This window comes from Manacus candei, unplaced genomic scaffold, assembly GCF_025592945.1.
Source record: "Manacus candei isolate 608988 ecotype Guabito, Panama unplaced genomic scaffold, ASM2559294v1 h1tg000050l, whole genome shotgun sequence".
In the NCBI taxonomy this organism is placed as follows: Eukaryota; Metazoa; Chordata; class Aves; order Passeriformes; family Pipridae; genus Manacus; species Manacus candei.
The window spans coordinates 26,331,785-26,355,696 of record NW_026138098.1 but is presented as its reverse complement, the minus strand read 5'-3'; the positions used below and the strand labels follow the sequence as shown (position 1 = coordinate 26,355,696).

General features: G+C 37.9%; 1 protein-coding gene across 1 annotated transcript; it reads left to right on the top strand.

The window, feature by feature from the left end:
- The first annotated feature begins 4,402 nt into the window (after window positions 1-4,402).
- MAT1A (methionine adenosyltransferase 1A) lies at window positions 4,403-22,569 on the top strand. Its single transcript, XM_051800960.1, has 9 exons — window positions 4,403-4,763; window positions 11,728-11,805; window positions 12,633-12,755; window positions 14,451-14,563; window positions 16,124-16,267; window positions 16,959-17,177; window positions 20,174-20,356; window positions 21,045-21,178; window positions 21,803-22,569. The coding sequence occupies exons 1-9, from the start codon at window positions 4,670-4,672 to the stop codon at window positions 21,903-21,905; spliced, it is 1,191 nt and encodes a 396-aa protein (XP_051656920.1). The 5' UTR covers window positions 4,403-4,669; the 3' UTR covers window positions 21,906-22,569.
- The last annotated feature ends 1,343 nt before the right edge of the window (window positions 22,570-23,912 follow it).

Below are 23,912 nucleotides of genomic sequence, written 5' to 3'. Positions count from 1 at the left end.
TCTGCTCCACAGTATGTGTTTTACCCTGAGTGTTTATGGGCCAGTGAAATTCTACACCTGCACATCTGAGAGGCCTTGAGCCACTCTCAGGTAACAATAGATAGAGGTGAGAGTTTTGGAGCAGGTGGAAGCAGGTCTTGAATTCCCGATGTTCAAACTCTTTTGCTCTTGTCATTCTTTGTGCAAAGGAAATAAACACAACTTGAAAAATCTTCCCTATGTTAACTTCAAAACTGAAGCAAAACATCTACCTCCTCTAAACCAAAATGTACAGGCTAAGACAAGGCTTTTCATCAACAAACTGAAAAGCCCTCAAAGACATTCCCATGAAGCTGGCATAATTTTCAATAGGAAAAAAGATGGACTGCAGTACCTCCTTGAAAACACATTATTTGTATTATACAAAGTACTAATAGTAAACAGTACAAATGAAACTAATGTTAAAGTTGTTTTTGTAAACACCTGCAAAATTGTTTTCTTTCCACAAGCATTACTTAGGGGTAAATTCCTTTCATGAAGTGAGAATAGAATAGCAAAATAAGAAACTTAGACTGCTAGACTGTGAAACAGTTAACTTTGGTAAATAATGTCTTATCTGAAGATAAAGATGAGAGAACAAAACAGAGTTTTTTAGGAAAACACTTTCTGACATTATTTGTGTGCATGAAGTATTTCTGTATAATGCTAAACTTAAGCATGTTTGGGGTCTTTAACAATAGTGAAATTGTAGCTTTGAGTTACTGTGAAGTGTGTGCTCTCTACAGATCAAGTCATTGTCCTCAACATTTGAAAGCTGTGATGAGAGAGACAAATTACATAGCTTAAGAAATGGTTTTCCCTTGACAGATTCTAGTAACGTGGAATTTCTTCAGAGCTCTTGATACAGTTTACTCCTCACTAAAAAGAAGCTACCTAAGAGTTACCATGATGGCAAAACAGTAGGAGTGGAGTGTAAACCTGTACTGCTTCCAGGGAAAACATGATTCTTCTGTAGCTGAAGTGAGGATAATCAAATCTTAAAGAAACCTACTTTCTTCCTTCCCCTTCTGCTGTGATAGTGTTTTATCTCTAATCTATTGGCTCAAACCTGTTTTTTCATTTCTACAAACATAATTCGTCCGCACAGACTCCATATTCAGTGATTTATAACCTAAAAGGGACATCAGTAGTGACAGATAGGGAGGTGGAAAGGAGTAAGTAAAAGGAAGAAACCAAGAAGGAAGGGAAATCTGTTTTAACCAAATGGATATAAGCAAGAAAAAATGAGGGAAAGGGACAAAAGCAAATATGGGCAGAAAAAGAGAAAAGGAGAAGTTAAATGATCTGATGAGAACATCATGAGGTCTAGAGCCAAGGCAATTATCAATCATATCTGTCTAGACAATCAGCAGCATCAATAGCCATCATTGATAACATTTTTTTGTCAGTTTTATCTTGTTCATTACTTTCAAGGTTTCCTCAGGACTCCAGTAAACCCATGCCTTCTGGAAGATGTTAAGTGTTTGTTATATGGACTAGAAGAGGGATTGTTTTGCAGGACTGCTGTGAGTAAAAGTAGCAAAATCATGGGATGATTCCAAATAAGAAGACTCTTTTAGTTAACAGAAAGATTCACGTTGCTATTCCAGTGGTTGCAATCGATATTATACTCGATATGGAGCAATATGGAAGGGCAGTGTTGTTTTCACATCATTATTTTCCTGTCTTTAGCCTCATTTCAAAGCACAGGAGTCATATTGATTTAGATTTTACCATTGGGTATCTTCTGAGTAAAGGTCATAGAATGTGGTCAAAACATAATACAATGCAATGGACAATATATGAACCATAAAGAGATTTACAGAGAAACTTTATTAGGGCTCAGTCTACAAAGCTGTTGATTATGGCAAGAAATTTAGTAGAAAATTTGGAAGCCTTTTACATGGAGTGATGAGTCATTATCAATAAAATGGAATAGGGAAAAATGCTGATATCAATCATTCTTTTATCATCTTTTTTTTTTTTCCTTTTTCATAGGCAGAAGTGCTGTGCCAAAAAGACATGATGGTAGAGCACTATCTTACCTTTTTACAAATATTTAAAACGTCATGTTGTCTGGGAAGAGAAGCCAAATTAAACATTACCTAACCCTCCAGTGCTTTAGCATTGGTCACAGATGTCCTAGAAGAGAACATGCTGAGGTGCTTCATGGCCATAAAGCAAATGTGTTCCACTTGATAGTAAAACCACAGCAGGAAGAAGTTCAAACTGGAGTTTGAAGTTAATACACAAGTTAATGTGAAATGCAGCTGTGCAACATTTCTAGAATACTAGTACCAGAGAGGATGTTTCAATGAAGGGGTGACCTCCAAAGGTCTCAAGGACCAATGTATTTAACTAGACAGAAGTGAGTCCAGAAAGAGGAACTGTAAAAGCAAAATAAACAGTGGTCCTGCAAATTCATTCCTTGTATATGTCAAATTACTTGTGCTCTTCATGATTTTAGGAGCTTGTGGGGTTTTTTATTTTTCTATGTGATAAGAGAGGCCTGCTTCTGCATTCTGCTTGAGTGTTACCTTCAAAACATGAATGCTGATTTCCAAACTACAGTTTCTTTCCTTAAGTGGCATTGAAAAACCAAGGAAGAGCAAAACCAGAAGCAAGAGAGAGTGGAACTCACAGACTGACAATATTTGATCTTGTCTGCCTTTACTGGATGATTGCTTGTAGAATTAGAAAGAAAACTCTATTTCTTTCTAAGAAACTTTTTGTGTACAAAAAGGGTTTTTGTTAGTGCTGTTTCATCCATTTGCATTGTCTTTTGGTGCTTCCACAAGAAAAAAAAACCAAACAACAAAACATTTGTATTTAAGAATGAATGTTTATCACTTCAAAAGGTAATATAGTCTTTGAATGTTACCCATTAACTAGGGTTAATATAGTTAGTTATTCTTTTTCTGGGTGTGTTAATGCGTAATTTATTCAGACTGGGATAGTATCTTCATGTCAGTGAAGTGATGACAGTTTACTGAAGGGAAAGCTGTCCCTCATAATGTGTATCTGATGTGTGCATTGTCCATGTTTTTAAGTGCAACCAGTGCTCATCATTCCATGAGACAAATTGTCTACAATGGAAAACCGAGAAAAAATATTTGAAATGAACGATTTCATGTCAATGATAATTAGAGAGGGGCCAATGCTGCAGCAGATTACTGGTGAACATTCACAGGCACTGGTTATTGTTTTCAGGAATGTAGGCAGAAAGTGAAAATTCTAATGAATTCTTACATAACTATGTAACAATGCAGAAATTTGAATCCAAGGAACCACATAAAGGGATTTTTGAAAATAATCAAGTTTACTTAGTTTGAAGTAAACTAAGTAGGTTTTTAAACTGAAGAGTGATAAGGGTTTCATTGCTGTCAAAATGGCAAAGGCTGTGGAACACATTGCAATCCAAGTACCAGGTACACTTTGAATGATTAAGACAGTATGATTCAGAGAGCATTGAAGTAAAGAGAAATTTTTATTTTGATAGACCTGTGCTTTGGTCTGAAATTGAGATTATAATGGTTCTTCTAAAAGAATTAAGGGTAATTACACTTATTTATAGTGGTGCACTAGTGCTGGGCATTTTGTGGATCTGCCTCATGGTTATGTTTACTTGTTTGTTATATAGTAACTTAAAGACACAAATACCCACAAAATGCCATCTGTCTTCATACCTGGCATACCATCAGCATATTCCAGACACGAACCATCTGACAAGTAATTTTCCATAGCAGAACTGATCACTGAGTGCTCAGATGTGGCAGTTACTATATTTCTAAGGGTGATGGAATATAGTATGAGAATATGATATAAAAATATAATTGAAATGGATCTGGATTAATAGAGGATGGGAAAAGAAAAACAAAGGCTGAAGGGAGAGGTCTGCGTAAATGAGAAGCAGCCGGCATGCTAGATCTTATCAGATGTTTTGTCTCTCAAATGTGCATGAAGAATGAATGAAAATGAAAAAGAAATATTTAAGGAGAGAATTCTACTTTTCTAGAGCTGTAAAAGTAAAAAGAAAATAGTTACATGACACAGAGCAAAGTTCTTCCAGTCTTTTGTTAGGAAAGACATGTATTTACAGAGTTTGTATCTATCCTGTAAAACCTCAACACACAGCTGGAAGCACAACATAGGTCCCAGAATTAGGGGAGAGACAAACTGAAGAAGCAGCTGCCCTGAGCTGTCACTAATACTCCTGCATTACTTCGTACTTGGTTGAGTTGCTAAGATAACCAATCTTGCACAGGTTGAATCCAGAAAGTTTCCAAGAACTGAGTTAATTAGTGAAATACCCTAAAGTTAACTAACTCCCCTGCCAAGAAATGGGCTCTTCCATTTTCCTCACATGATTATCTAGGCACTTTCACTTTTCCATATATAGGAGCAGCTCAGGGACTGACAGATCAGGCTAGGTAGGGATACAGACTTCAGGCACATGCGTTCTCCTTGTGTGCATGCACAGATGCAAGCATATGCTGCTTTCACACACTGAAATTCAAGTTAGCCAAAGAGGTGACAAGTGAAGACACTGATAGTCTTGCTGATAAAGAACCTTCTCCTTAAAGAGAAGGCACTAAAGGCAGAACTCTTCGACCACTGTTTATAGTAACTCATCAGGAAAAGCATCACAGCCATGAATGGACCAGTGGATGGTTTATGTGATTACACACTGGACGATGAAGGGGCTTTCATGTTCACATCGGAGTCAGTGGGAGAAGGACATCCAGGTAAGAAACCAGCTCTGGTAAAAGTGTAAAAAGAATAATATTTTCATTTAAGATGGATCTTTTTAAAAAGTCTGAAGAAGAATTTATCTGCTATTAATTTTATTATAGAAGTTATATGTAGCGGGGTGCTTTTTACTTCTTTTCTACTTACTGGACTACAGAACTGCTCTAACTAGTGTGCTTCCAACAGTTTACGTGCTTTTGCAGGGTGTGTGTTAAACTGAGGAGGGCACTGAGGTTTATGTTGCTGCTCCTTCCTTTTCATCTGAATTTCTTTCAGTATTCCTGTGGAGACACTACTGTGTCTCTGACAGACTCAAGTTTCACATATGGATAAGAATGCATAGCTTACTTCTCAAGTTCTATATCTTTATGGGCCCTGTGAAACTGTCCTCCACATATGCAATGCTCTAAAACTGTCACCCCACGACTGGAATATCCCTAAGCAGCCTGTTTTAAAGCCTTTTTTTAGTGGTCCCAGCAGCTGTACAGGGCAAAATTGCTGATTTCCAACCCCACTGCCTCCCACCCCTTTCCATCATCTGATGCAATATATGGAATTGCTTAAGCAAATAGTGGACAGTTATTTGCTAAACTTTATGTATGGTCAGCAGAGATTAGTTCAATTTTATTGAAAACAAATATTCATCCACCATAAACATGTACCTTATGTCAACAGCAACTGTTCCCTCAAGTGAGGCCAGGGGACAATAGGCTATTTGATGTCCTGAAAAGTGTATTTGTTTTAGAAGCCAATTTGGTGGCCTGTACTTTTTGCTATAATAAGGCTTTTTCAGGTCTGTGTTTTATGTTATGTGAGTAACTCATAAATGGGTGGAATGACATAGTAGAGGATAAAAAGGTCGGCAATGAGAATTTGTGTCTACAGTTCTGATACTCCTATGATATAAACTTATTACTGCAGATGAAATCCATGGCTGATGCAATTGAGTATGTCTCCATCAATGGGGAGGCAGCTACATCAGGTTGAACCAGTTGGGGTTCTTTCTGATGTAACACAATCAGAAAATGACAGCCAGGTTTTGTCCTTGGGACGTAGGTCCCATCTCACATTTATGTATAATTACATGCAGCATTTGTAGTGCTATGTAGTTTCATAGAAAAAAAATAACATTATACAATATGGTAATTTTAAATGGATGATGGTATTTCCAAAGATGACAGGTCACAATTTATGCTACTCTAATCATTATTTTTAATCCTCTTGGGGCAATAATAGGGAAGTCTCAGAGCAGAAAGAGTGCAACTGAGTCCCCAGGTTTAGCTTTGTCCCTTGATTTCTTTCCTTTACTGGTTCTCTTTTTATCTTGTTTCTTGTTTTAGAATTTGGCCTATTTTTCAGTTCTTCTTCACATTCTCTTCTTTATTTCCAAACACTCTATAGGCCCTCAGTAACTTTCTTTTAAGGCCCATGAACATTATTTTTCTCCTGTGTTAAACATTGGGAAACACTGTTACCACTTGTCTGATGTGTGTACAGCCCCTTACCCTGGTGGGTCTCTGGGTACTCTGAGATGCAAAGTGACCACTTGGAGGTTCCTTGTGGAGTGAGTAGAAAATGGAAAATTACTTGGATGTTTTCAAGACTGTACTTTCTTAAACAGCCTAGATCTCCATGTAGGGTACTGAAAACCCAAACCCTATGGCAAAGGGAAGATACAGATTTTCCAGATCAAAGGCGGGCAGGTTGGCAGTAAGTAACTCTGGGTGGTCCAGCAAATTCTTGTTCCTGAACATAGCCCAGCAAGGGAGCCTAATTGTCTCAGCTGTTCCTGACAGCAAATTGATCTCCCTTACATCCTGGCCAACTCCCCCTTTTCCTTCTCTGGTTCTGTACAAGAGGTGTAGACATGCCGCTAGGATTTTATCACCCAGGAAAATCTTGGCTATTTCTTAAAATGGGGCCCAGTGCCCGGGGCTGTAGTTGGGCTTCTGACGTTATCTGTAGCAATAGGATTTTATTGTGAGTTTTGATTTCCTCTGTTTATACAAAATGGATAATTTGCGTGTTCTTGATTATTTCTCTTCCGTATCTGATAGCATAATTTTGCTAGGGGGCATTATGGGAAGTAAAGATCCTGAACCGCATCTTTGTCTGGTGGAAATTTGAATTGTTCTGATTATATTAGCTGAGGACTGAGCACATTAATGGAGACCTCCTCCTTAATGCACAAAGCAGGAGAAATTATGTGCTTATTTATTTTATACCTGTACAATGCCTGGAGCTGGGTGTCACTGAGAAGCCCAAATTCCATGGAAGCAAGTAATAGCTGCCAGTAATTGACACACAGGTATTACCTCTGCTCCCCAGAGATATTTTAGGAGACTGTTTATCCCATCTTCTCAGTCCAGATTCTTGGGTGTAACATTTGGGAATCCCTTTCAGATCTTTAATCGTTTAGTCATTTAGTGGGGTAAATTCCAAATTTTCTGAAGAGATCTGCATTTCAATAGAATAATAAAAGCACACAGACAGTAGCATGAGCAAGAGAAAGATTCTGTCTTTAGTTAGCTGGTTTTTGTCACTGCTCCATTTTGCTTAGTCCAGTCGTGTCTGTGCTGCATGAGAGTTTCATGGTGCTTTGAAAGGCACTGAGTGTTTCTCTACCCCACAATGTCTTACAGATGTCAAACCACTTAGGAATGATTCCTTCCCCTGTTTGGTGTGACTTCAGGTGGAATTTCCTGCAAGCTAAATGTCATTCAGTTTTCCAGAAAGTATCAAGGAATCTTTAAAAATATAAGAGCAAACATCTGCTAAAAGCCCCCTCAGATTTTCAACCATATTAAAAGCATCTGTTTATCTCCTAGATATTCACAGGGGAAAAAAAAAAATCACAAAAGAAAAAAACAAAAAAAACAAACCAGAAAATACAGATCTTTCCAGCAAGTTGATTCTTGCTTGTCTTATATCTAAGATTATATATACCTAATGATACACATAATACTTCAGTAAACTGCACATTGAACAGAGAACAGATGTACAAGATATTTTAACAGTGTTAATAGTGCAATATCACTACAGCTATCAACTAGCTCTCCTCAAGAGTCTTTTAAATAGGAAAAAAGTACTGCATATTTAAGCTGTTTGAAGTCTTTCTAGTGAAACTTTTTTGGTGGAAAGCTCATTTTTGGATGAAATGCTCGTGATAAGTATCTGCATTTCTTCACTGTTTTTTTTACCAGAAAACTGAGAATTGCTCAGTTTTCCATATTTTGAATATAAAATTTCACATTCTAGTTTAAAATTATCTTTTTTTTTCTGTTGATATAAATAAAATACCATTAAAAATACTGAATTTTATTTTAACGATCACAGGATTTGAAGAAAATCAACCTTGCCATTTCAGATGTTCAGTGTTTATTATATTTACTACACCATCGAAGTCAGAAGTGTGGTTGCACCTGTTTGTTGAACTTCAAAAAATGGAGCTTTTTAAAATTAAATGTTCAGGTTTTACTGCTGTTCGTAGGTTTTGTCTGTGCGTGATGAGTCTGAGAAACTTCTTGGGAAGGTCTTTAGAACTTGTGTTAGGCTCTTAAATATTCTAGATTCATGTAAAAAACTTCTATCTTACTATCTGGAACCTGTGAAGCTCCTTCTGTTTATTGGAGATCACTTTTGTTGTTTACCCCTTTACTTCATAATATGACAACTGGACTTCTGAGTGCTGGTCTTATCATTGGTCTCCCCAGACTAATTTTTTAGTTAGCAAGAGTTGTTTCATGGCTATTTGGCATCTCTGCTGTGAGGATAAGTCTGTGGGATGATTTGGTTTCATGAAAAGAACTCATGGTCATCTAATACTTTTGTGCTCAGTCAAGAAATCCTTAACTTAGACATCTCTTTTGCAATAGTTACCCTATTGGATAGTAATTCACTACATGGAAGGATGCATGAACTGAATTCTGACCTCTGAAAGCATCTTTTAAAAATGATAATGTCTCACCAGAGGTGGTCCATTATGCTTTCCCTGTTTCCAAAAGGAAGGGGGAAAAAAAAGAAAGAAAGAAGCATATTCTCTCACATTTAGCAGCTAATAAGAGAAATGAGATGGCTGAGATGAGAAATTTGAATAACAGAATGAAAGGTGCACAAAGCCTGCTAAGCATTACTAAAAATAGAATACCTGGTTTTATTTTACACCTGAGACCTTTGCTAATAGACATACCTTTAATTTAATGCATTAATCAGCCAATCATCCAGTTAGATTTCTCTTTCCAGTCTTGATAGATATGTCTGTATCTGTATTTGGAGATCTAGTTGCACTAGATCTGCTGGTTGTTGCACCAAGAATCAGATATGTCGTGAGGTTATCAAACTGATTTGCCTCAGACTATTTTAATCTAAAGGTACATTCTCAGCATGGTACACTAAATGATTCTAATTTATTCTTTTCATTGATTAGATTCTCACATAGATTTTAAAGGCCAGAAGTGACCTCCAATATATAGTCTGGTCTGACCTTCATACACAGGTAATATTATTTCATGCAAGAATTCATCAGACAAGCTAGTAAATGATGGTTGAATTTCATTTATACCTTTTAAAATTATATCTAATTTTCATGTGGTGATTTGAAGAACAAGGAATCCTGAGTGCCTCTAGATGAATGGTTTCAGTGGCTCTCACCCTTTTAAGATTTTGCTTTTTGAATCTTTATGTGTCTTTTTTTTATTTTCATTTATTATCTGTAGTTATATTCTTGCCCATCAGAAAAAAGCTTTTCTCTCAGCATAGTATTTTTGGGTTCTTAGAGACTGTGATCCTAGTGCCTGTAGGGATTTCCTCTGGTAGGTTGCCTCTCCTTCAGTCTTTCGAAACTAGATTGAGTTTGATTTATATAATCCTGTAAGGTAGACTTTTCTGATTTAGGGCATCCTTCTCAGTCTGGCTTAAACCTTCCCACAGCTTCTCAACTTCATCTTTGGAATACCAGCACCAAAATTTAGTATTTCTGTAGCAGTCTAATACTGTTGTATGGATATAATGTCATTTCTATGAATGACTGTCCCTCTGGGTTCTATCACAATCTTTTTACAGCAGCAGTTTTGTAAGACAAACTCTCTCCTTCTGTAAATGTGGACTATACTTTTTGTTCAGGAGTGTTTGCTGGTCTATTTCTCTGAGAAGGAAGCAAAAGAGCTGCTTTCAATATCCATGGAATACTGTAGATACTAATGATAAAGTTAATTTTTTAAAAAAAACCCAACAACCAACCTCATGAAAGCATTCTGTTAAATCTTCACTTACTGATTTCACTGGCTGCTGTGGCTCGTGGTCCCTTCAGATGTTTCATGGCAGTTAAAGTTCATTAATTAATTTCAACCACAGCATGCAAAACCAACATAACGTTCTTTGTACCAGCTGGCATGCTTCATGTGGAGCAAGGACAGGGATAAAGGTGTTCATGGCATAGGAACTCTGGGTGGTGAAAAAAAGACTAAAAAACAGTCCCAGCCACTCGGACTTTACTACAGGGCAGTGGACCTGCACTAGGAGGGCCATTCTAACCCCATTTGTTTTGTTGTCTTACCTAGGTAATCAAAAATTACATATTTTCATCAATAATTTTTGCTTTTACACTTGAAAATATGGCTCTATTTCCTTATAAATCTGAGAAATTCGAAGAGACAGGCAGAGATACATTTAAATCACTCCTGCCACCTTTGTCCCCAGGTTTGCTAAACAAGGTTCAATTGGACATCTGATTAAACTGCAAGAACGGTATCTGATTCCTGTTTGGTAATAATTGTCCCAAATTTAGTAATCCATGTACAGTTCTTGTAAGGCTGAAAGTTCCAATGCAGCTGACATCTGTTAATTGTCTTTCATGTTCCTTCTTTTTGTGTTGAACTAGTTAATATGGGAGACAAGAGTGCAGGAATCACATTAGTTCTCCAGTCTTTGATTTGTCCCTCTTAGCTAAATGTATACCATCTTCCTGAAAATAAATGAGAATTTGTTTTGATTTGGGGTTAAATGTATTAAAGGCCTCCAATGACAGACTCTTACAAAACGTTGCTTTCCAACAGACTGTGTTGCACAGGAGATTAATTTATTTTGCCACACAGCATGTTATGGCAAAGTCTAAACACAGTATACAATACTGGGCTTTTTTTTTTAAAGAATTATACAATTAAATTATATGAGAAAATTTACTATTTTCTTGTAGAAGGCATTGCTGTGGGTGCTGCCCTTTTGTGTTCATTAGATTAGCTACATTATTTAAATAAGATTCAAAGAAAGAAAAAGATAAAAGATTATTATGATAAACCTCAATTGAAACCTTTGTACTTGGCAGGTAACTAAAGATTTACCTCAGGCAAACTACAGTTGATAAACCCTTCTTGCTTTTTGTGTGCTCCCTCCACTGCTTTGGGTGCAGGCATTTTTAGGGAGCAACCTTAGGTAGGAAGCAGTGACAAAAAGCAAACCTGAAACAGGCTCTCCACTGACCTGTGCATTATGTGTATTAATCTAAATACTTTCTTAGGCTTTACCCACAGGGTTGGTCAGGTACATTCTAACTTTCTGCTAGGGCAATGGAAGTTGGTGGTGAAACATCACTGTAAGAATATCCCTGGTGTGGAGGGCATGCTGTACTGGCTTGTGGTGTTAGAGAAGGAGAAGGCTGGGAGGAAAACCTCATTCTCTGTTCATTGTTTCACACCTAAGTGCAAAAAACTAGAGGTAAAGTTATAGTCACTGTTAGTTTACACCAGTAAGTAAATTCCCCATTGTACCTGCAGAGTTTGTTTGCAGGATGTTTCATATGTCTTTCTATTTAGCTGGATTAAATAGGCCAAATATAGCAAAAAAAAAAAAAAACAACCAACAATAAAAGAATTCCTTTCTGAAATACCTACTCTAAGTGGGGCAAGCAGTCCATGGTTTCTATTGAGTGCTGTGGTTTTGCATCACAGCTTTGATGTCTTGCAGATAAAATCTGTGATCAAATCAGCGATGCTGTACTAGACGCCCACCTCAGACAGGACCCAAATGCCAAGGTTGCTTGTGGTAAGTTGTTTGCTACTTTGCTTTTAAGTCATCACACATTCTTCTTTTAGGAGGTTGAAAAGAGCTAGCTCATTTCACTCTCAAAAAATGACATAAGAATTTCAGTCTTGAAGAGAAGGAGAGATGAGAAGAAACAGTAAAAGTTTTTATAAAGGCTGAAGCCTAAGTGGGCTGTAGAAGAATAGAGCTGTTGATTTTGTATGTGGACTGAATTGTCCTGGGAGAAACATATTTGGATTGACTAGAGTGGATTTTTGAAAGAATATTTGAATGTTTTGTTGAAAAGTTCATTTACTCTATTTAATAAAGTACTATTTTTTCAGTCCAAGTTCCTGCTTGTTTTTTGAAATCTACTTAGAAGTTGTATCAAATTTCAGGTTATTACTACAGTTAATTTATTGTGTAACTAAATCCCATCTTCAGATTCTTCCTTCTGGGACTGAAGGCAAGTTTTCAAAATAGTTGATCACTGATTAGTTTTATTTAGCCTCACTATATACCTTAGGCTGTTTGGGTGGATTTAAAAATCATGGTTTAATGTTAAATTTCTCTTAAGCTGATGCATATCACTGAATCATGCTCAGTGTTTTGACTTTCCCATTTGTAAATAGGACATGTTAGTCTTTTCCTTACTTTCAGGCATATAGTGAATATGAAATGAATTTGTTATAGAAGGAGATAATAATGCTAAAAATATGGATAGAAAGGATTTGCACTGTATACACCCAGTAGATCTCTCAAAATCACCATTGTCGCAAATGCAGTTATTTGTTTTAGTAGGCTGACTTATTCTGCTATTGTAATCCTGTTTTCATCTCTCTTTTCAGAGACAGTATGTAAGACAGGAATGGTGTTGCTCTGTGGGGAGATCACATCTCGTGCTATTGTGGATTATCAGCGAGTCGTCCGAGATGCAATTAGACATATTGGCTATGATGATTCAGCTAAAGGTTGGTGGAAAAACTCATGAAATCCTGGAAGAGCAAGCAATAGGCAACTGCAAAACAGGTCTGTCACCAGTTCCATACATGGGCTTTAGCAAGCCTGATAAAAACGCAGTATACTGTTTGACAGTTGCTTACATGGTGCTACATGATACACTTTCTGGCTTTATCCCAGTAAGAAAGAAACTGCTACTTATTAGTCCAAACTGAATTGGGAATAGACAGACTATACTTTGAACTGTGGTATTAGGCCAGAATAGTTAACTGCAGCTTGAGGCACAGAACTTACTACTCCTCCAAACTTGCAAGAACTTGACTCTTGGTTTTTCATTTGCCAAGCAGATTGATGCATCTTGTTTTGAAAGAGAGAGAAGAAACCTAATTCATTTCATTGTACCTTTATATTTTTGTACTGTGGTACCATCTGGAATTCCAGGTGTAAAGCTGGTTCTCAGTGTGGAAAGTGCTCTGAATAACTACTTCTACAATGAGGAGGGTGCAGTGTAGACCTGGCTTGTGTGATGTGCAAATGATTAAAAAGACAAAATACTCTATGTACCAAACACATTTCACTTTCTGATTTGCATGTGTCTGTTTATACAGTAGAAATATTCCAAGTGGTCTGTTACAGTGAAGCGTATCTTTTAAGAGCTTTTGGTTAAAAAGTTGTTTACTGCAGTCCTTTAATTGCTACTGAATTTGCAGGGAGATTGTGGTGGGAGAATATTATAGCAGCACATCTGCAGGTTGCCTCCACTGTCATGTTTCAGCAGTGCTTACAGAGAACACTGGCAAATATAGTAGGTCATAAATCTCCTGTTTATCCTAACTGCCCAAAATTATGAAGGGAGATGCAGTGACCAAATAAAAAACAATTTCTAGAAGTAAAACAAAACCTAAACCAAACAATGGTATACGAAGATACAATTTTCTTCTCTACATAGCCTACTTAAAATAGGGTGAAGAGCATTCAAGTGAATCATATGCATATGGGCATGTATATATGTTGTACTCACTGAACATGAGTTTGGTCAGCAGCTGTCAGTGGCTACAGTTCTAGGAAAGGTTGAATTTGGAGAGAAACAAGTTATTGTTTATATACCTAGGAACAGGTGGAAAATTTTGGCACAATCTTCTTTCAATTTCTTTTTAAAACCTTACTTTTGGTCTTTGAAAGTCATGTAAATTCCCACTTCAAGATTTGCTGTGACACTTGAATGTGTTTTTTTTCTCTGTTTGTGGTTCACACAAGGTCTTGTGAGAGATTTAGGTACTGACACTTCCTTGCATGTATTACAAACAATGTGTTAGAGAGCAGAGCCTTCAGTTGCTGAAAACATCAGCCTCTAGGAATTTATGTAGAAGGTTTTATTACTATTTATTTGAGAGAGGCTCATTATTTACCTTTTTGTCTAATTTTCTGAGTTGACAATTCTTAATCAGAATTGGCTTGGCGCAGGGAGCCCGTGCAGGAGAAAATAAGCAGTAACAAACAATAAAGGCAACCCTGTATACCCCACACCATCCTAAAAAAGGTTTCAAGTGTGATATTTACAAAATAATTACTAAAAACAGTGGAAAGATTTTGAGTTCTGAACGTGGTATCCTATATAAAATGAAAATTTTGTCATATGGTTCCATGTTACTTTCCCTAATTGTGACAGAAAAAGCTAATTCAGTGCCATTCTTCTTTCCAAATAGGCTTTGACTACAAGACTTGTAACGTTTTAGTGGCACTGGAACAACAGTCACCTGATATTGCCCAAGGTGTTCATCTACACAGGAATGAAGAGGATGTTGGTGCTGGAGATCAGGTAGATGTGGCATCACATCTAAAGCATCAAAGATGTTTTAATAGAAAAAATTTACCCCATCTTACTGCCCTATTTTTTGTGTCAAAACCCTTGTCAAAATATTTCCACACTTCTATCTTGGGCTACCCCAGAATAAAAACCATATTTTTACTAAACAGTTGAAAGTTCTTTGAGAGCAGACTTTTCCTGGTGCTTGTTTTAGCACTCCATTCAAGTGAGGAGAGCTCTGGCAGTTGGTAGTAACTGAGGAGGTGCCCTATAGAACTTAGCAAAAGTTTTTTTGCTTACATATTTCATATTTTTGCTGAGTAGATTTAGGTTCATCAGTCCATTCGTCTTGTAGCCAGACTTGTCATGTAAGGTGGAATAAACAAAAGATCTTTTCACTTTCACAGAGTTCTTGAGATTTTGCACATCCAAAAATTAGGTGATGTTTCAACTGTCCTCAGCATTAGTACAAAGAGTGCCAGAGTGCTTTTAATTTTCACTTATTTCCCAGAGGCAGTAATTGTAATAGGTGTTCCACATAATTAAGGCTCTCCAAACTGCATTTCTATGAGCTAAATAGGTAATATAGGTAATTATGGTATATTCCCGAGAGAGATACCAACACAAAAACTCCATAATCTGACTGATGCCAGTATGAGTGAGTTCAGCATTTACAGTAGTTATCATTAGAAGTAATATCTAGTTTATAACAGTGCTGTTGAAAACTGTAAGTGAAGGTATCAGAGTACAGGACACAAAGCAATATTGTTCAAAAAATCCCTTAAGGGCTAAATTAAAATGCTTTTATACTGTCATGGAGTCATAACACTACATAAGATGAAAAGATATCTTCTTGGGCACTTTGGCTTTCTTTGGCACTTTGGTAGCTTCCCTTCCCATTCCCATCAAAGTACATTCCTGTCTTTCTTTTTATTTTTTTCCCCCACAACATACACTGGATGAGATAAAAGGAAATGCTCCTAACTCTATTTAACAAATTATAATCTGGTGCAGGAAACATGAGTGAATACTGGTAGAAGCTGTGACTAGAAGCATATGGCATTGAAAAATCTGAGGCAGGTGCCTTAAACTGATGAATGGTGTGTCCTTCATGGAGTGCTGGCATCCCATTCCACTGTCATTTCAGGTGCAACCTGCAGTGTGTGTGTCTGTACTCATACACAAAACTCATACTCTGCAACCTTTTCAGACTACTGATAGCATCTTTTTTAGGACAAAATAGTCCTTAACCTTTTTCTCCAGCGGATTTTTTTTTTCTGTGAAAGAATCTGGTGGGGTTTTTTTTCACAGAAACATCTCCATTTTTGTCCAGGTTTCCAGTTCAACATGTAAACCTTCAGGCTTTCAGTCGAAAAATCTAGGAACATGGTTTGTTTCTCATTACACTGTAACGTGTTGGAGCCTGACCCAAGTTTAGGCTTCTTGTCTGTAATGTAAAACAGTAGAAAGTAAACCTGAGGGTGCTGTTTACTCTTTGCTTCAGATGAAATCTCATTTTCTTTGGTTGTGGTGCCATTAACAGTAATTGAAGTATATTTTCTCCCCCTGTAGGGTTTGATGTTTGGTTATGCAACTGATGAAACAGAAGAATGTATGCCTCTAACAATTATTCTAGCTCATAAACTGAATGCCAGGTTAGCAGAGCTGAGGCGTAGTGGAGAACTTCCTTGGCTGAGACCTGACTCTAAGACACAGGTAAATACTGCTATGGTTGTCTAGATAGTTGAAAACTGAGCACATCAATTGTTGTCTTCAAAACTATTTAATATTTCTGGAAAGAAAAGGTGTTAAGCCTATCAGGATAACCTACAAGTAAGAGATAAAGCTTTTCCACTGCTTATGATACTGTCTCCTTGACTGTTGGAAAGTGGTTAACTTGTATCAGAGCCCTTAAGCGCCTAACAGTGAAGAGACATTTAACCCCTCAGACTTCAGTGGTTTGTGCTCATTGAAGAAGTGACAGGACATCCAAAGGATTTATTTGCATTTAGGGATTTGGGGTGACATTTTCAAGATGCAACAAGAACGTAAATTTCTGAGGCTTGGAAGCTTTGATGGAAATCCCAACTAAAAGACACGTTTTGGATGATTTCATAGAGAGTCAGATGGTCTACCAGATGAGGGGTTTTTTTTTAATTTTTTTTTTATTTTATTTTATTTTATTTTTTATTTTCTTCCTTAGCATAGAAAATATGAGGTGAGAAAATAGGCTTTATTTCCCATGCCCTGGCAACAATGTGAACAGTGATCACTATAATGCATGACAGCATTGACGTTTTGCTACAGTTTTACTTTTGTAATAGCGTACATGGCATTTGATGAACACCAGTCATACATTTGATGGCAACTTTGGTGTTTTCTTCCTCCTTCTCCCTGTTGCATCCAGGTCACAGTTCAGTATACCCAGAAGAATGGAGCAGTGATCCCCGTGCGTGTGCACACCATTGTGATATCTGTGCAGCACGATGAAACCATTTCGCTGGAGAACATGCGCAGAACCCTGAAGGAACGTGTGATCCAAGATGTTGTCCCTGCAAAATACTTGGATGAGAATACTGTTTATCACCTTCAGCCTAGTGGGCGTTTTGTTATTGGAGGGCCTCAGGTTTGTCTTGTGTTGTTTTGGTGCTCTTGTGAGCTTGCCTTTCACTCTGTGTGTGTGTCTTCAATACTCAGGTTTTTGGCACGTCTGTCCTTAGGCATAAGGTGAAAGCTGCTTAATGCAAGTTTTCCCTGCAGTTGTATGTGGGAGAAGGGCTCAGGATTTCATGCCAAAATAACCTTTGACAGCATGATTATATTGTACATGTGCTGTGACTAGGCAGGCAGATTGAGCTGAATCTTACATTGCATATGGAATGTACAGCCCAGTTCTGAGTTTCCTCAAACCCCCTTGAGACCATCACTGAGACATGCAGTCCTTTCTCATTGAAAGCATTTCTTGCAGAGAGATGGACAAGAGAAAGTTTGCTTGTCTTACAGTGAACCTGATTTTCAGATCTGCATAGCTCTCACTCTTCTACCTGACACCAGTAAGAGCTGAAGGTGTTCATCTGTCCTGAAAATCAGCCCCAATAGGCTTCTTCTGGTGAGAAAATAAATGTTCATTTTACTTTATTTAGGCAACGCAGGAGCTGGGATTTATAATTTGATCCTGCACTCACAGAAGTCAGGCAGAACTTCCACTCTCTGAGATTTAGTTTTTGAAAACAAATTCACCATTACCAATGTTTTAGTCTTCAGATCCTTTCAGAACAACGATAGCAAAATTTCAGAGCTCCTTCCTGAGATTAGGTACAATTTCACAATAAATCCAAGTAGACACCGTTTTTCCTTTGTTGTTTAAATTCATGCATTTACTGGAATTTGCCAGAATTATTTCTAAGGTGCTGTGTCTTTTTTACCTTAGGGTCACGTAACAGGTAGGAGGGGGTTGAGACTAATCATTATAATAATGTTCCTATAAAAAAATGTATTTTTGTGCAGTTGAATTGGTTGTATCACTGTAGTTTTGTGTATCATTGACATCCTAGACTATGAACAAATGGAGAGTCAAACTTGAACCATAACTTGAAGTGAAGGAACCAATGCAGCAATCACAGCTACATACAAAAAGAAGGCTACATATATGAAAATTTTTATGTGTGCAGTAAGCTGCACCCATTAAAAATGTAAATCTTTCAGATGTGTACTGAACTGCATCCATTTAAAAATGTAATATAATTAGATATGATAACCCACCCGGGAATACCCTTTCTACTCCTGTGCTAGAGCTCTATTGCATATGTTTGCACATACAAACAGAGGCATGTCAAAGTGTCTGTTTACAGCTTTTTAAACCTGGGCTAAGTTTACTTAGTATGGGTCAACCAGCCTATGTGTCCATGACCTTACGACTGCTATCAGCACTTGTGCAATTTACAATAGCATTGCAGCAACCAGAAAATAACTATTTCTTTTCTTGCCTTGAATATCTTGTACCTTCTGGTTACTCAGCTATATTTTTAACAAGGCTAGCTGTAGAAAGCTGCCTTAACCTCCAGCTCAGTTCATCTAAGGAAGGCACATGTATTTCACTTGTGTTTTTGAGTGCAGTGGTGCCTTGAGTTCTGGCTATGGCAAAATCATTAGTTTTGCTGCTGTCACTGTTTTCCCAACAGCAAAACCCTCTGGTGTGGTGAGGACATTACAGCTCATCACAATAATGACTTCCACATGCTTTACAGATGCATTTGTGCTTGTTCAGCACCTTTGAAACACCCTTTCACATGTCCATTTATTTCTTTCCCTCTCACTCTGTTCTGCTGTCAAGTCATGAAGGCACACAAGGTGTTCTCATTGCAACTGTCTGTGCCATCAAAAATTAAGGACAAGCCAAGCAGAAGAACCTGAGGACAGGTTCCTTTAGGCAGCCTAAATTATCTGAAAATTTACATCTTGCTTCTTTCTTAGCAGAATGAAACAAACAGTGCCAAAGTTTTTCCTCTGTGCATATGCATAGTCTTCCTAAGAAAAACGTTGACTCTCCACTTGTGTTTGCCGCGCAAACATTCCAGCAGTCGAATTTTAGTGACATGATGTTTTGAGACAAAGAATTTCAAATCTACCTGCACAGGTGGCAACTGAATTTCAAATTTGGACACATTTCCATTCACACCAAAAGCTTAAGGATTTAGTAAACTGTAGGGGTCAGACAATTAGTCAGCTGTTGATCAGCTAACCCAGATCAAATGAAAATATGAAGTTCTTGTAAGGAGCAGTCAGGATAGCTGTGTAGGCAGCTAGAAAGTTACCTGCACTTCCTTATTTAATATTTTAGAAAATTCATCTATAAGTATCTGTTCTTAGAAAGAAGTAATCCTTCCTTCTCAGTTACTTATTACTGCCTAGTACTCCATAGCTGTTGTGTACAGTTTAAATTATACTATAAATACTTTGAGGTTGGAAATGTGTTTTTTAGTACATATTTATATGACAGTCTCTGACACTGCACTAGAAGTGCTGGGTGCCAGCATCCATATAATGATATATAAGGTACCACTGGTACCTTGATGGTAAATAAAAAAACCCAAACATTTACTATTTAATATTTACACAACTTCAGATTTTGACCAAAAGATATGAAAGCCTGATTTTTTTTGTTGTGGGGCTTTTTGGGGTTTTGGGTTTTTTGTGGGATTTTTTTTTTAAAGAGTGTGAAATCTCTCAGTGGTTCCTATATGACACATAGTTTTTTAGCAATATTCTGTAATTGATTTGGGTATCATAGGTACATAATTTCTAAACTAAAGTTTCCATATTGCCAGGAATATCCACTTTTAAAACAGGCAGTGCATGCTCTAGCTATCTGTGTGTAAACCTGTTTGCTTGATTACCAGACAAACTGATGAATGGCTTGTCTTGTGAATCTGGCTTTAAAGAACAGTTATAGCCACTGTTGTAGCTTGGTGAGACGAGTTCATTCCTTCAGCTACCCCACAGCGTTCCCTGTGTGGTGAGCTACCTTACACATTGTTGTAGCCTTCTGAAGGAATGCATAGCCTTGTTCGAGACTTACAATAGGACAGACTGTAAAATGGACCAATTCTTTTGCTGGTTTAGGGTGATGCTGGTGTCACTGGGCGGAAGATCATAGTGGACACTTACGGTGGCTGGGGAGCCCACGGAGGCGGTGCCTTTTCGGGCAAGGACTACACCAAGGTGGATCGCTCGGCCGCCTACGCAGCCCGCTGGGTGGCCAAGTCTCTGGTGAAAGCTGGGCTCTGCCGCCGGGTCCTGGTCCAGGTGGGCTTTGCCAAGAACGTTGCTTTTCTCAAAGAGTTGTTTCCTTTTCAGATTTACTTGGAATACACATCGTACAAGACCCTGTAGTAGAAGTGGGCTGCCCAGAGAGGTGGTGGATTCACCGTCCCTGGAGATTTTTAAACGCAGATCGGACGTGGCACTGAGTGCCATGATCTAGTAAATGGACTGGATTTGGACCAAGGGTTGGACTCGATGATCTCGGAGGTCTTTTCCAACCCAATCGATTCTATGATTCTATGATTCTATGATTCTATGATTCTATGAAGTGGTTTTGGTGATGGTTTTGGGGTTGAAGAAAGGAAAATTTGATGTGCTTGGTTCAAAACCACTGTAATGTCACCAATATCAGCTCCTTGAAGCTGGAACTGTTCATTTAGCTTTTGTTTTATGGGCCATTTTTCTGGACTTTTATTGAGCCCTCAACCCTCTGACACTTACTGTTATGGAAATGAGCATGGGATGACTGGATAATGGGAAGAAAGTCATCCAGAGACCTCAGCATTTTCAAAGTATTCTTTTCTACGAATATAGATTGTGCAAATATGAGAAGTAAAGGAGAGGCCTTAGTCTGCATAAGGAGATTAAAAAATGAATGCTTTCCTCTTCTGCATACTGTTCCCTGAGGTGCTGTGTTTATTGGCTAACTATGGTGCCTTTTTTCACACAGGTTTCTTATGCCATTGGGGTTGCTCATCCACTGTCCATTTCATTGTTCACTTATGGAACTTCCCAAAAAACAGAGAAGGAGCTGCTGGACATCGTACACAAAAACTTTGATCTTCGGCCTGGAGTCATTGTCAGGTATAGAAACACACAAAAAGGAAAATATCCTGGTGGTCACGTCCTAGAAGTGGCTTCTTCTAAAATCTTTGGCTGTTACACTGTAAGAGGCAGCCTCTTGAACCAGCAGAGGATTGTTCCATGCAGTACAGAAGGACTTTCATTCTGTCATTTTGTCAGTATTTACAGTTGACAGTTTTTATGGTTCTCCCCGTGTGCCATACATTTCAAGATTACAGATATATTTTTCAAGTTTCATATGCAGCATATACTTTCAGCATTTGGCCTTCAGTAGTATATGGAATTTAAATAAAACACCTTCTGTATTCCAAGAATTTTCTATTACTTTGCTGTGAAAACAAAGATATGTTTTGTTTTACAAAATTAATTGAAGATTATTTCATGTTTTCACCTACAATTAATAACTCACAATAATAAGGCCTGCAGTCCTAAAGTACTCGACATTTAATTTGTGTTGTCACTTTTGTTGTCCCCATTGGACACGTTCACTGGTGTGCTTGCATCTCCAGAATATGCTTGTTCGACTAAGGGTGTGAAATGGCTTTCAACATCAGGATTTTAATAGTAGTTATCATGAAGTATCTTAATATGACAAATTTGCTCTTCTTTTTATTATATACACAGGGATTTGGATCTGAAAAAACCCATTTACCAGAAGACTGCTTGTTATGGTCACTTTGGAAGAAAGGAATTCCCATGGGAAGTGCCTAAAAAACTTGTGTTTTGACATTAGCTGTCACCTCTTAAAAACAGAAAGGAAGTCCACTAATGATGAGGGTGCTTCTGAAAATCAAATTTGACAGCTTTGCATTCAACAAAAGGAATTTTAGATTTTAAATGGAAAGAAAGAAAAGGATATTTTCTTGGAAATTGATTTTTTTTTTAACCCTCAGTGTCTTTTATTATCCAAGATATAATGGACAGAGTCTGTTTTTTCAATCAGCATAAGACAACAAAATACAGTTTACTCTTAGCTGCTGCTCTGTTGGTTCTTTTCATAAAGACAAAGTGTGACTCAGGTACTCAAACCAATAGCTGAACCTCAAACCTTTGATGGGCAAAGGTGAAGACAACTTTCCCAACTCTGACTAAGGATCAGCAGATCTCTTGCTTCTAATTAGATGATGGGAAATTCTGGGGTCCAATTTCCTTACTGGAGTTAGCATTGCATACAGCTGGGGGTTGCTTTGATGGGAGAAGGCTGAATATCACACAACCCTATCTTGGCCTCTTTTGTAAAAGATGTTATCCTATATGTAATATTTAAATCACTGTCACTGTATATGTGCTGTTATTGTTGTGTTTCAATTACCTGTGTTTTTGAAACATAAGTGGTCTCCTATGAAACAACAATCATAGAATAAAAAGCTTTTTCCTACCCTGAATGTAAAGGGGTCTCTTTTTCTGTGTTTTGGGTTTTTTTAATATTGCAGTATAATGGTTCATCTCAACTCAGCCTCTTATACTCTTGTAGGATTTTAGTTTACCAACATAATTGAATTTTTTTATTAGATTTTGGAATTGTGATACAAATTTGTCTTATAACACGTGTGATCGCTCTTTAGTCCTTGTGATTAGTAGAACCTCGGTGAATAAGTATTCTTATTTGTGACTCTTAGGTTGGTGTTATACAGTATCCTTTCATAATTTTTGCTCCCAAACTTTAGGTTTATTGCATGGCTTTCTGTGTTGGATGTAATTTGGGAATAAAGTAAAGCACAGAGAAATAACTGTAACATAACACAAAGCATGAGGTTAAAATTTGGCCAGAGAGCTGGGCCCTAGCTGGCTGTGTGTGCCCCAGGGGCACAGAAAAACATCCTTGCCTGTGGGGTTTGGGTACTGCTGGGTGGTGTGCCCCGTTACTCCTGCTGGAGCCAGGGACAACCTCTGCTCCTGACAGGTCAGGGTTGCTGCTGTGCACGTGGGCTGGGTTGGTCCAGGCTGAGGGCAAGGACATTTCTGTGCCCATGTGCTGTGTTCTCCTAGATTGTGGTGAACTACTTTTCGCAAAGGACTGTGGATTAATCAAAGATTTGTTTAAATTTGAAGGCTGTGAGATCTTCTGTGATCAGCTTTGTTTGTCAGTAGGCAACAAGGGGAACTTAATTCTGAAATACAAGGGTTATCTGTGTATGACCCCCAAGAGGGACTTCGTGGTTTACCCAGCTTTCTGTTAAATCTTCTACGCTGGAGAAATGCTGCCACCCCGTGTTTATCTCCTAACTAAATGTCTTTGTACAGTGCCTCCCAAATAGATGTGGTGGAGAGTGGCTGACCGTGATGAATGCTAAAGGAAAAGCTGCCATTTAATCCTTTCAAGTATGTCATAAACACAAAGTCTATCTGGTCAAGCCAGAGGTTGTTCCTCTTTATTAATTACGCTAATGTTCCTGAGATGGCATAAGAAGACACTTCTTTGTGAATGTGCTGGATGTCTTGCTGTTGGCTTAACTTCTTCAGGATCACCTGGTCGTAATACATCAGACTACAACCAACAGAAGCAAATGAATGAAAACTTTAAAAAAAAAGAAACCTGAGAATGTAAGTGCCTTATAGATAAATGTGGTGTGTAACACAGCACAGAAGCAGCATGCCCATGTCTCAACAAAAAAACCCACCTGCGGACAAAATGAACAGTTCTGCTCTGGTAGTGACAGTAACAACCACTAAAGGTTTGTTGGAGAGGAGGGGTGGGTGGGGGTTGTGTCTGTAGCTGGGTGATGGCCAGGTA